Genomic DNA, 13,591 nt, shown 5'->3' on the forward strand with positions numbered 1-13,591 from the left:
TCAAAACCCCTATACAGAAAACATATATTGTAGGAATTTAGTCGGAGAGGCACAAAGTTGTCAAATGGCCTGCTTTTAAAATTAGTTGGGCCCGGCCTCTCCAAGAAAACCTATAAATTGGGCCTTTACTGGGCTTGGTAATGGATCTAAATGGGCTGAATTTGGTGGGCTTCATGTAGATTTTGTATGTACGCTTCATTAATTTGAAACTTTGTTTGATTGAGCAATTTTGATTGAGGAGATCCTCTCCAATTGAGGAGATTGGTAAAAAGACTCTGGAGGGAATTAGGGGTCTATCTCGATTCCATGTGAGTTTTTACATTTGTCGGGTTTAATAAATAAAAATCCTCATATGATTTTGGTTTAATACATTTGGTAGAACACAAATATGATTACTGGAACCTCCGGCATGGATGCGTTGAAATTTTTTTCAGGTAGGTGTTTTAAGGCGTAACCTGTTTGACGAAATGTTTGAAAGAGATTATGGTAGAGGAATATATTATTAATATATCTACCTGTGAAAAACTAAACCATATCTAATATTGTAATTAAATGCTGTCATTAAAAAGTGTATATTGGTACTTTGGCCTAACATGTGGAAAATTGAACAAATAATAACATCACTTTGTCTCTATAATCAATTTGCAAACACAAAGACTTTGAAATTATCACTAAGCTGAAAGGTTAATGGGCACAAATGTTTCAAAGTCTCCAAACTCCACTAAGATTGATAATAAACAAGTTAGTTAAATAACATATACTGAATTGTTTATTTAGAGTAGGCCCTACCTTTAATTACTGAATTAGTGTTATCTGATAAATAACGTATATTCCCTTCGTTCCATGTTATTTAAAATAAATAACTTTTAAGTATTTGAGACAATTCAAAATAAAATACGACTAAAATAATTTATTGAGACAGAGGAAGTATAAGTTACAATTATAATGTTTAATCTAATTTGCTCCCTATTCATAACAAATTAATTTTTTTTATAAAACATTTAGGCTAACAATATGGAGTAGATAAATAGTAATAATATATAAAAATACTCCATGTATATAACCTCGTTTGTGGAAATTATAATATTGAATTATCGTTGTGTCATTCACAACTTGTAATCGTGTTTGTGGAAATTCCTGGATTAGGACTTAAGGACCTCAAGTCCACTAAGAATTGTAACCCACATTTCACTTCCATGATTGTGGAATTTACAAATGGATGTCTTTATTTATTCAAATGGTGGTGTTAAAAAAGATATTCAAGTACACTATTTAAACTCAAATTAACTATCATCATTTGTACAAAAAAAAAAAAAAGAATTATCAATATCTTCTTTGACAATGCATTCAAACTTGTTGTTGCTCATTTATATACTAAATTCGTCCTTCATTTTCACTACTCATTCATATAATAACAAATGCCTTCATCATCAGGAAATCTTGTTGCTTCAACTCAAGGATGAGCTGATCTTCAATTCTTCTCGTTCAACAAAACTGGCTACGGTGTGGAATGTGATGCTTCTGGCTACGTCATTAGTTTGCAGCCCTATGATGAGGGTATTTCTGGTGGAATTGGGGATTCGTCGAGTCTCTTCAAATTTAAATATTTGGAGAAGCTTAACCTCGCCTTCAATTACGTCTATGTCAATACTCTCATTCCTATTCCTATTCATATTCCTATTCCAAGAGGTATTCAGAATCTGACATATTTGACACACTTGGATTTGACGTATACTTTCTTTGAAGGACAGATTCCTATTGAAATTTTGTCCTTGACCAGATTGGTTAGTCTCGGTATCTCTAGCTCGTTTGGTACCCATCTTGAGCACCCAAATTTGGAGATGCTTGTCCAAAATCTAACAGGGCTTAGAGAGCTCTATCTTGATTATGTCAATATCAGTTCCTCTTATGAAAGGACAAAATGGAGCCACATTATATCTTCATATTTACCCAATCTCACTGCTTTGAGCTTGATTGATTGTTTTTTATCTGGCCCTTGTCTAGCTCCTTTCTACAACTCCATTCTCTTTCTTTTCTTCAGCTTAGTTATAATGATCTTTCAGCTGAATCAGCTCCAGACTTGCTCGCCAGTTTTCCAAGTTTGACCGTCTTGGGTCTTTCTAACTGCAGTTTGAAAGGTTCGATTCCATCCACCTTTGCTAACCTAACCAAGCTGACTATTGTAGATTTGTCATATAACTACTTGACAGGCTCACTTTCTCCGACCCTGTTTGAAGGATTTTCCAATCTTTCCTATTTAGATTTGGAACATAATTCATTCTCTGGTAACATTCCCCACTCTCTCTTTGGTCTCCGTTCAATGCTGGAACTTGAACTTGGCCACAACCAATTTAATGGCAGTTTTCGATTGGAAAACATTCGAAACCTTGCCAATCTTACACATTTTGGTGTATCTCACAATAACTTGTCGGTAGATGTTGGCAATTCCAATTCAAGTTCATACAGATGTGTCCAACTAAAATGGTTAGGACTAGCTTCATGTAACTTGTCCCATTTTCCTGATTTCATCAAACATTTGAATATGGAAATATTGGATCTCTCAAAAAATCAATTGGTGGGGGAGATCCCTAGTTGGATTTGGAAACACAACATGACTGCTTATGGGCGAGTTTCACTTGCCCGTTCCACATACTTCTAGTCTTTCGTACTTGTCTATTGCTAATAACAGTGTAAGTGGATCAATTACAACCTCCCTCTGCAATGCCATACACCTCGATATTCTTGACTTGTCTGAGAATAAACTAAGTGGCGGCATACCCCCTTGCCTACTTGAAAACATTAGCATATTCCAAATGGGACAGAATAACCTCAGCGGCATTATTCCAGACAATTTTTCTATGGATTGTAAGTTGCAATATTTCAATCTTAACAACAATATTTTAGAAGGGCAGATCCCAAGGTCCTTAGAAAGTTGCAGGTCGTTGGAGATCATGGACGTTGGAAACAACAACATCAACGACACTTTCCCATGCATGTTGTCATCGACGTTGCGTGTTCTTATCTTGAACTCCAACAGATTCCATGGGGAAGTGAGATGTCACAACAATTGGGATTCTCTCCAAATTGTAGATATATCCTCAAATCATTTCAATGGAAGTCTGGAATCTTTGAACTTCTCTGATTGGAGTGCAATGACGCTACAGGCTTATAAACGATTTTGGTTAGGTGATGTTGAATTTTACTCTTTTTGGATAGGATGTGTTATAAAATTTAACATGAAAGGGATAAATTTAGAGCTTCATGGTATTTGGAAAGACTTCGGTATCATTGATTTCTCTTCCAATAATTTCCAAGGAGAGATACCAAATGTAATTGGTAATCTAACCACACTTTATCATCTCAATTTCTCTCACAACGCCCTCAATGGAAGCATTCCAAGGTCATTTGGTCAGTTAAGTAATCTCGAATCACTCGACCTCTCTGGAAACCAACTAACAGGGTCAACACCGAAGGAGCTTGGAGAACTCACATTCCTTGAAGTCCTGAACTTGTCTTACAATAAGCTGGTCGGAATGATCCCAAATGGCCGTCAATTTCAAACATTCACAGCTGATCGCTTTGAAGGAAATCCAGGCCTATGTGGTTTCCCTCTCAACAAAATATGCAGTCCTACTGAGGAGAACGACAATGACCTATCGCCACAAGAACATGAGAAGAAGGAGATTGAGTGGGAATACGTATCTGCTGCACTTGGATACGTTGTGGGTGTAGGGATCATTTTGTGGCTACTTCTATTTTGCAGAAGATTCAGAGAGAAATACTTTGGCAAAATAGAAGAAGTTGTTGAAGACATATTCATTGCCAGAAACATGAGAAAAAGGCGTGCAAGAATGCAAGCTAGGAATCGAGCCAGGAAGCAATAGTGTTTTCTTCACAAGCAGTTTCTGTTTGGTAAGTTTATTTATGCATGTGTATGTATTGACATTGTGTGTTAATGTTGTGTCTGTGTGTTTTGGTCTAAATAAGTGCAGTGATGTATGAGTACCCCCAACAAGCAGAGATATGGAGGCTGAACTCGTGGGCTCGCCTAATCCATCGCCCCCTCCATCGCCCCCAAGGGCCGTTGCCGGTCCTCGCCATCAATTTAGTTACTTTCCTTATTTTCGGTATTTTCAATAATTACCATGTATCGAGTCAAGTATACTATTTAGCTTTATTCTAGGTTTTCTTTGTCGGTTCTTTCCAAGAATAATAAAGAGAGTCGAACGGCATAGGATTAGAAAACTATACATAGGTCTATGAAATACAATATCCTCCATTCAAGATCGTCTCTTGCAATCATCAATCACACCGAATTCACGGTACTCTATATCAATATAGACTATGTAAGTCATGGATCATACAAATGATAGCAATTACTCCCTCCGTCCCGGCTAAGATGACACATTGCTTAGCCGGCACGAGATTTTAGAAGTTATTGGTTAAAGTGTTTAATTGGAGAAAGAGAAGGTGGGTGTAGGTATTAAAGTAGAGAGATGAAGAAAGATGAATATTTTAATAGGAGTGAGAAAAAGTGGTTGAGTGTATTAATTGGAGAGAGAAAGTTACTAAAAAAGGAAATGTGTCATCTTAGTTGGGACAAACTAAAAAGGAAAACGTGTCATCTTAAGCGGGACGGAGGGAGTACCTTAAAATCAAATTCCAGAACCCTAGTGCTTCAAATTATTCTACAGCCAATCACTGAAATTGAGAAAAAGCATAAGAAGAGAAAGGCTTACTTCTGTAATGGCGCAATTGTGATGATCCTCAATAGCTCAGCAAGATTAGGATTGTCAAATTAGAGCAGAAGAGATCAATTTTGCAGAAAGAAATTTGACTATCAACAAAGGGATAAATGATTGTTCGTTATTATCCAAAATACAATTAATGCTTTCATATTAATCATTTTAGCAAATGTGGGCATGGCCCAACTCAGAGATATGGATATAAACCCAATCCAAAATAAAGGCGTTTATCCTACTCTCTTCTCTTCTTCTTACTCTGGAAGCCATAACTCAATTTCTGTTATGAAATCTATGTATAGATTTGAATTAATTAAACCTTCACATTTATACTATAAAGTGGAGATAAAATCACCAACCTCCATCCATGCTTTCTTCTTTTGGTGTAGAGGTTGAATCCACCAATTGATGTTCGTCCTATCTTTGACTGGATCCTCCAAATTGATGTTAACCCCTCTTTTACCTCAACCATTTACTGATTCTTTTAATAGAGAAAGAATCAACAAACTTTAATGTGTATATATCTCCATATATATATACCGAAATGTCTTAAGCACATATTTTATACAATTGTTGTACATGCAATATATGTACGTCCTTTCATGCATGTAAGCACACATATATATACACTGGTGAACACACGATTGAAGGAGGAGAGGGCTTAAGCCCCTACCCAAATATTTTTTTTGGGGGTTTTATATTGCTAAAATTTTTAAAAATTCTTAACTTATGGGTTAAGCCCTCGTCAAACTATTGTTGTTTAAGACTAAATCATTATATGTTGTATGGTAAAAGGGGCTGAAAAATCAAGAAATAAAAAAGTGCAGAAGGATGAAATGTAACAATGGCTAACGAGATGGACGGAGGAAGAAGATGACTGATAAAAAAGTTAATACAAAAACAATTAATATTATTAGTAAAATGTGTCCAAATGACGTGCTTCTTTAAAAAATGTCAGTTAATTTATTGGCTACTATACGATTTGTTTGAACTTTGAAGTATTGGATTTCTTTAGAATAATGTGCTGTGGTCAAACTTTTAGTTTTATTTTTAGTTTTATTAACTTAGTTTTATTAAAGCTTTTATTAACAAAACTTTAATTTAATAACTTAGTTTCCCATTAATGAATTCAAAAAATGTTAGGGAGATTTAATATATACAACAGAAAAACGGATATCTGAAAGTCGTGATAAACACTTTCAGATCAAATCAATTTCGGTGGTTCTACCAAAGTTATTTGATCGGATAAAATTTAGAGTATGCAGAAAATTCATGTGTATTCAAGAAAAAGAACCAGAAGAATTGATCAGATTTTGAAGAAGAAGAACCGATGCAGCTCGACCCCAGCTAGGGGCTCTGCCCCTTGGACCCCGCTACCCGGGGGCGCTGCCCCCGGACCCCCGTTCATCTGTTTAGGGGCTTCGCCCATAACATCATAATGAATTCAAATAAGCGTGCACTCCGCACCTCCATACTTAAATGATGTATCATTATAATAAATACTGATCAATCAAGTTAATCCAATTACACTAAAATATCCAACAAAAAATTCTTAAATTACTTCTCCACACTAACTTTTTCGTTTTCCTTTGCAAATAATCTAAACATAACTCAAAATTCATTTTTATAGTGATTTTAAACAATATATTAATTTCTTTATTTTTTTCTTTTCAATTTATTTATGCAAAAACATTTTTTTTTCTGGATTTTTATTAGTATATATTTTTGTCACAAAAAATCTGTCCATTTACAAAAATTTGTCGAATTTTTACCGATATGCATTTATACTTGATCCGTCCACAAATAAGACTACTTTTTGCTGATAGTGCTATATACTCTCTCAGTCCCAAAAGAATATACACTTTTAGTTGGACACAAATTTTAATGGACAATTAGTAAAATAAGAGAAAACTAGAACGAAAAAATAATTAAAGTATAGATAGTGAAAAATAGGTCCCACCCGATTAGGGAGAAAAAAGTTCCAAAATTAGAAAGTGCATATTCTTGTGGAACGGACTAAAAGGAAAGAGTGCATATATTTTGTAGGATGGACTAAAAAGAAAAGAGTGCATATTTTTGTAGGACGGAGGGAGTATATAGTAAAGCTCCTACAAAATAAAAATCTTGCGTCCGCCCATGTATATATAGGTAGTAGACGTCCTTTCATGAAGAATTGCATCTATTTGCATATACTACAACAATGCAGTTCATGCACTTTAACCGATACCCACCATATTTTCTGTGTCGGTTGGGAATTGTAAATTGTAGTTTACTAATAAACTAATTATAACTGCCTACAAATCCAGTTTATCATATATGCACAATAATATATATATATATATATAGGGGCGTACTATGGTCCATAAGGCAAATTCTGTCAAAAATCAAAGTAAATCTCAGCCCTTGGATCCTCAGATTAGATGGTTGTGATCATAATACCCGAGATACATTATTACACTAAAAGCGTTACATTATTAACTAGGCTACATTATTAGACTGCACAATCTACATTATTAGACTACAGCTGTTACATTATTAGCCAAGCTACATTATTAGACTACACAATCTACATTATTAGGTGACACGTGGCATAGATCCGACGATTTATGAGACATATTGTGCTTTGTTAGACTACACAATCTTGACTTACATTATTAGCCAAGCTACATTATTAGCCAACACAATCTTTCAATGGGTGTCTTTGAAAGATGCAAATGCTACGATCCGACGATTTCATTTGTTTAGGAATCGATTTTCAAAAAAGTGTCTGGACCATCAACTTCGTATTTCGATCATATATGTTCATGACCAAAATAATACTTTACTCTTCCTCGTTCCATCACTTTGTTATGTTACAGACTCTAGTGACATACATCAGTTATATGAGAAAATGTGGTGTTCATAGATCAAATGGATATGTAGCACACCAGTTGGTTTGCATCATGTTTTCAAAGTATAGTTCACACTCATCATATGCTAATTAAAAACAAACCAAAATGCTTAATAAATAATAAACCTCACTGATGTTGTTTCCTAACACCATTCCTCCTCTCTGCTCTTCTTCTTACTCTTCTTTCCTGTCTTCTTCTCCTTCTTCTCTCAAAGAATATCTTGTCAACAACCTCTTCTATCTTCTCAAAGTATCTTTCTCTCAAGCTTCTGCAACATAACAATGTCCATGCTATGCTTCCGAATCCCACAACATAACCAAATGCAGCAAACACATATTCCCACTCAATCTCCTCATCTTCCGGTTGTGATGGCATTGAACCGGGTCCATGAGAGCTGCTGCAACTTCTGTCAAGTGGGAAACCACATAACCCCGCGTTTCCTTCAAACAGATCAGCCGAAAACGTTTGGAACTGACGGCCAGTTGGGATCATCCCTGTCAGCTCATTGTAAGATACATTCAAGATCGAAAGAAATGTGAGTTTCGTGAGCTCCCAAGGTATTCTCCCGGTGAGCTTGTTTTCAGAGAGGTCGAGCGACCCAAGCTCCGTCAGTTCACCCAACGAATTTGGGATGCCGCCAGTGAAAGCATTACTGGATAAGTTGAGAAGATAGAGTGAGCTAAGATTACCAATCGCGCCCGGTATTTCTCCTTGAAAACGATTGGAAGACATATCAATGGATGTAAAGTCAGGCCAAATCTTCACGAGCTTCACCTCAATCCCTTTCACCGTTAGTGTCACCTCATTGTGGTAGAAACTATAGTAACCTAAAAAATTAGAGTTCGACCGGTTGAGCCTCCGATGTGTAGGGCTTTGTAGCATCATTCCTCTCAAACTCGAGAAGTTTAGCAAATTCAAACGGCCACTGAAATCATTTGAAGATATATCCAGAATTTGAAGATCCGGCCAACTCTTACTACATCTCAAGTCTCCTTGGAATCTATTGGAGCGCAAGACAAGGACGCGCAAGCTCAACGGAAGCATACAAGGGAAACTACCCTCAAGGTTGTTGTTTCCAACATTCATCACCAGTAAGTCCTTACAATTTGCGAGAGAGTTAGGAACCTCACCGACTAAGCTGTTGTTACTAACATCAAAGGTTTGTAGGTTACACTCACTAGAAAATTGATCAGGGATAACACCACTGATTTTGTTTCCCCTAAGATTGAGCACTTCTCGCACGAGATCTTTTTCGATTAGGCAAGGAGGTATGCTACCACTCAAGTTATTGAAAGACAAATCGAGAACACTGAGTGAAGATGCATTGCAGTTGCAGATGGAGGTTGGAATCACTCCGGTTAGTTGATTGTTTGCAAGCAAGATAACAGAATCACTAACATTTGGAGAGGTTAGAATCGAGGAAAGCAGCGTAGAATGCAACAACTTGTTCGACTGCAAGTCTAGGTAAGTAACGTGTGCAACAAAGCGAGGCTTTTCTAGACCGGTCAGAAGATTAAAAGAAAGGTTCAAATAGTCCTTTCCAGCTTCCCAAATCCAACTAGGAATGTCACCTCCAATGTGATTGTTCGAGAGGTCCAACGTCACCAAAGAGGATTGTTCTCCGAGATACGGAAACTCGTATATATTGCAAGATGCCAAATGCAACATACTAAACTGGGGAAATCCATCAGAATTTGAGCTTGAGATGGTTGTGTTGATTGACAAGTTGTTGTTAGATAGGTCCAACACCTTAAGCTTTGAAAGACTTTGAATCTTTCGCAGTTGAAAAGCACCATCGAACGAGTTTTCAGAAAGTGAGAGAACGGAAATGTTTTGAAACCGGAAGAAGGAGCTAGGAAGAGGACCTTTCATCCTATTATTGCTCAAATCTAGTTCACGAAGATCGTTTACAACGGGAAATTCTTCGATTTCTCCACTAAATTCGTTGTAAGCGAGACTAAGATAACTCAGAGAAGGCAGGAGAAAGATATGGTGAGGAATGCTACCACTGAATAAGTTTTGGTCTAATATTAAATCAGAGAGGTTTGTAAGACTTCCAAAGTCCAAGTGAGAAAGTGATCCCGTTAGATAATTATCGAGAAGGTCTATGCTTTCGAGTTTGCTGCACACATGAAAAGAAGGAAGTGAACCAGTGAGGGAGTTTTTCGATAAGTCTAGATAAACGAGGTTTGATAGGTTAGAGAGCCACCCATTCCGACAGAGATGCTTTCTTTGACGAGGGCCAAACCTACAACATGGCCAGCACCATCGCATTCCACTCCGCCCCATTTGCAGCAATCATGTGTTTGATTCCATGTCACTAAATCTCTAGACAGAGAAGAATTGAATACTAATTCGATCTTGAGGTCAAGTAACAACTGCTTTTGATGATCGAGGCACTGGCCTTCGACATAAAAAATGATGAAGAAGAAGGATAGAAGCGAAGAAATTGTCATTGCAAAGGGAGTGATGCATTCTGAACTTGAGCTGATGCAGATAAAAAATCTATATCATTTATGTTCCTAACTGGTCCTTCTATTGTATCGTTAGCCGGTCATTGTGGTGCTTCCGCGTCACTCTTGCAAAACGGAACCAGACAATTGGGCGGCAAAAATGTTGATCTTCTTGAAAATGTCCAAACAAAAGATGGATGCTGTATTCACAACAAAGACAAGATTCCAAAAGAATAAAAATTGAATCTTGCAAATATGATGCTTTCATCACCTCGTTGTAGCCGGCATCTGACCAAATGAACAGCTCAAAAAGATAGCCTTTTACCTCATAGGAATCAACCATGACCGTAAACTAGCCGAATGCGACTTAGTCTTAACAAGTATCATATAAAATGTGGAAAAAATCTTGTAAGAGACTAATGGTGGCCACTATGAAGTATCCCTACAAAATTTTTGTCTTTGATAAGAAGAGCGGTTTCAATTAACAAACTGGAAGCTGTCATTCCTTGGTTCGTCTCGACGAACATCCTAACTCAGCCTAATCTTGACATGGCCACATAATGTCTCATATTCCTCCACTGGAGGAGGCTGAGCGACGCAAGGATTGTTCAGCACGACAAACACTTGCAGAGATTGTTCGTTAAGTCGAGTTTGTGATTAGAGTTGGCTGTTACTCCTTATTTATCAGATTAGAGATGTCTGAGTGACTGATTGTTTTGCATATTTCATGTTCTTGATTAAACACTCGCCATCACTCTAACAAACACGATCGTTCTAATGAAAAGATTCGATTTCTAAGCAATGCTAGAAACTTTTCCTGATTGTATGCACAGACAATCCAACATTAAATTGCGTTGATCTATTTAAAAAATTGCAAATGTCACACATAGTACAACAAAGAATCGGAGCGCACAACGAGAAACACACGTTGAAAAGGAAACATAACAACACACCATATGCCAAACAAAATCATATTGCACAACACAACCTCATTGATGAAATCTCCTAATTAACACCATTCCTCTTCTATGCTCTTCTACTTATTCTTCTTCCATGTCATCTTCTCCTTCCTCTCTCGTAGAATATCTTGTCAACAACCTCCTCTATCTTCTCATAGTATCTTTCTCTGAAGCTCCTTTGGCATAAAAGTATCCAACCCATGCTTCCTAATCCCACAACGTAACCAAACTCAACAAACACATATTCCCACTCAGTCTCCTCATCTTTCGGTTCTGACGGTGTTGAAATGGGTTCATGAGGGCTGTTACAACTTCTGTCGAGTGGGAAACCACACAACCCTGTGTTTCCTTCGAACATTTCTTCTGAAAATGTTTGGAACTGACGGCCAGTTGGGATCATCCCTATTAGATCATTGTAAGATACATTCACGATTGAAAGGAATGTGAGTTTCGTGAGCTCCCACGGTATGCTTCCTCTGAGCTGGTTTGCAGAGAGGTCGAGCGACCCAAGCGCTGTCAAGGCGCCAAATGATTTTGGTATGGCCCCGGTGAAAGCATTGTGGGATAAGTTGAGAAGATAGAGTGAGTTAAGTTTGCCAATTGCATCTGGTATTTCTCCTTCGAAACGATTGGAAGACAAATCAACGGATGTGAAGTCAGGCCAAATCTTCACAAGGTTCACCTCAATCCCTTTAACAGTTAATGTCACCTCATTTCGGAAGTAATCAACACCTAAAAAATTAGACTTTGAGCGGTCGAGCCTGAGATGTGTAGGACTCTGTAGCATCATGCCTCGCAAACTCGAGAAGTTTAGTAGACTCACATTCCCACTGAAATTATTCGAAGATATATCCAGAATTTGAAGATCCGGCCAACTCATACTACATCTCAAGTTACCATGGAATCTGTTGGAGCGCAAAAGAAGGATGCGCAAGCTCAACGGTAGCATGCAAGGGAAACTACCCTCAAGGTTGTTGTTTCCAACATTCATCACCAGTAAGTCCTTACAATTTGCGAGAGACATAGGAACCTTCCCGCCTAAGTTGTTGTTACTAACATCAAAGGTTTGTAGGCCACACTCACTGGAAAATTGATCTGGGATAACACCACTGATTTTGTTTCCCTTTAGATTGAGCACTTTACGCACGAGATTTTTCTTTATTACACAAGGAGGTATGCTACCACTCAAGTTATTGAAAGACAAGTCGAGAACACTAAGTGAAGTTGCATTGCAGATGAAGGTTGGAATCGCTCCAGTTAGCATATTGTTTGAGAGCAAGATAATATAGTAACTAACAGAAGCAGGGATGTAGTGTGGCTTTTCCAGACCTGTCAAAAGATTAAAAGAAAGGTTCAAATAGCTCTTTTCAGATTCCCAAATCCAACCAGGAATATCCCCTCCAATGTGATTGTTCGAGAGGTCCAAATTTTTCAAATAGGATTGGTTTACGAGATATGGAAACTCATACAGATTGCAGGATGCTAGGTGCAACGTAACAAACTGGGGGGATCCATCGGAGTTTGAGGTTGAGTTGGTTGTGTCAACTGACAAGTTGTTGTGAGAAAGAGAAAATTCTGTAAGCTTTGAAAGAGTCTGAATCATTTGCAGTTGAAAAGTGCCGTTGAACAAGTTGTTAGAAAGCAAGAGAACGGAAATGTTTTGAAACCGGAAGAACGAGATAGGAAGACGACCACTTATCCTATTATCACTCAAATCTAACCAAAGAAGGTCGTTTACGATGGGAAATTCTTCAATTTGTCCACTAAATTGGTTGTTGGATAGAGTAAGAGTACTAAGTGAAGACAGGAGAAAGAGATGGTGAGGAATGCTACCGTTCAATGAGTTTCGGTCTAACAATAAAGAAGAAAGATTCGCAAGACTTCCAAAATCCAAGTGAGAAAGCGATCCCGTTAAAAAATTCCCACGAAGGTCTATGCTTTCGAGTTTGCTGCACAAACGAAAAGAAGGAAGTGAACCAGTGAGGGAGTTTCCTGACAGGTCTAGATAAACTAGGCTTGTTATGTTAAAAATCGTGGAGGGGATTGATCCCGTGAAACCGGATCGCGACAAATCAAGGTGTCTCAGATTTGTGAGACGATGGAATTGGTTAGGAATCTCACTTAAGGTGAAGTCATTCCATCGGAGGCGTAGCTCCGACAAGTATGTCAACCGGAAAAGGGCCGATGACTCACCAAATCCACCGGATATGTGCTCGCCGTTGAGGCACAAATTGACAACACGGCCAGCACCATCGCATTCAACGCCGCCCCATTCGCAGCAATCATATGTATGATTCCATGTCACTAACTTTCTAGATATAGAAGAATTGAACAATAATTCACTCTTGAGGTCAAGTAACAGCTTTTTTTGATGATCGAGGCATTGGCCGTCAACAAATATTATGAACAAGACGAAGAACAGAAGCGAAGAAATTGCCATTGCAGAAAGAATAATGCATTCTAAACATGAGTTGATAAAGATCTACTATGAAATGAAGATTGCTAATTACCAATGGCAGGCCTAGAGAAATTTTCAACTGTAATCT

The 13,591-nt window shown here is 37.7% G+C and overlaps 3 protein-coding genes and 1 pseudogene across 3 annotated transcripts; 1 reads left to right on the top strand and 3 right to left on the bottom strand.

Moving 5' to 3' along the window:
- The first annotated feature begins 1,297 nt into the window (after positions 1–1,297).
- On the top strand, positions 1,298–3,884 carry LOC125190483 (annotated as a pseudogene).
- A 3,768-nt stretch (positions 3,885–7,652) lies between these two features.
- LOC125204316 (receptor-like protein 33) lies at positions 7,653–8,691 on the bottom strand. The gene is made up of 2 exons (XM_048102930.1): positions 8,323–8,691; positions 7,653–8,127 (listed from the first exon to the last, which is right to left on the bottom strand). Exons 1-2 carry the CDS (start codon positions 8,675–8,677, stop codon positions 7,760–7,762), a joined length of 723 nt encoding a protein of 240 aa, XP_047958887.1. The 5' UTR covers positions 8,678–8,691; the 3' UTR covers positions 7,653–7,759.
- Positions 8,692–8,693: 2 nt separating this feature from the next.
- Positions 8,694–9,922, bottom strand: LOC125190492 (receptor like protein 22-like). Its single transcript, XM_048087819.1, has 2 exons — positions 8,812–9,922; positions 8,694–8,731 (listed from the first exon to the last, which is right to left on the bottom strand). Exons 1-2 carry the CDS (start codon positions 9,920–9,922, stop codon positions 8,694–8,696), a joined length of 1,149 nt encoding a protein of 382 aa, XP_047943776.1.
- A 1,220-nt stretch (positions 9,923–11,142) lies between these two features.
- LOC125190504 (receptor-like protein 32) lies at positions 11,143–13,485 on the bottom strand. Its single transcript, XM_048087829.1, has one exon. It carries the CDS (start codon positions 13,483–13,485, stop codon positions 11,143–11,145), a length of 2,343 nt encoding a protein of 780 aa, XP_047943786.1.
- Positions 13,486–13,591: the final 106 nt, after the last annotated feature.

The sequence above is a fragment of the Salvia hispanica genome, chromosome 1 (assembly GCF_023119035.1).
Source record: "Salvia hispanica cultivar TCC Black 2014 chromosome 1, UniMelb_Shisp_WGS_1.0, whole genome shotgun sequence".
In the NCBI taxonomy this organism is placed as follows: domain Eukaryota; kingdom Viridiplantae; phylum Streptophyta; class Magnoliopsida; order Lamiales; family Lamiaceae; genus Salvia; species Salvia hispanica.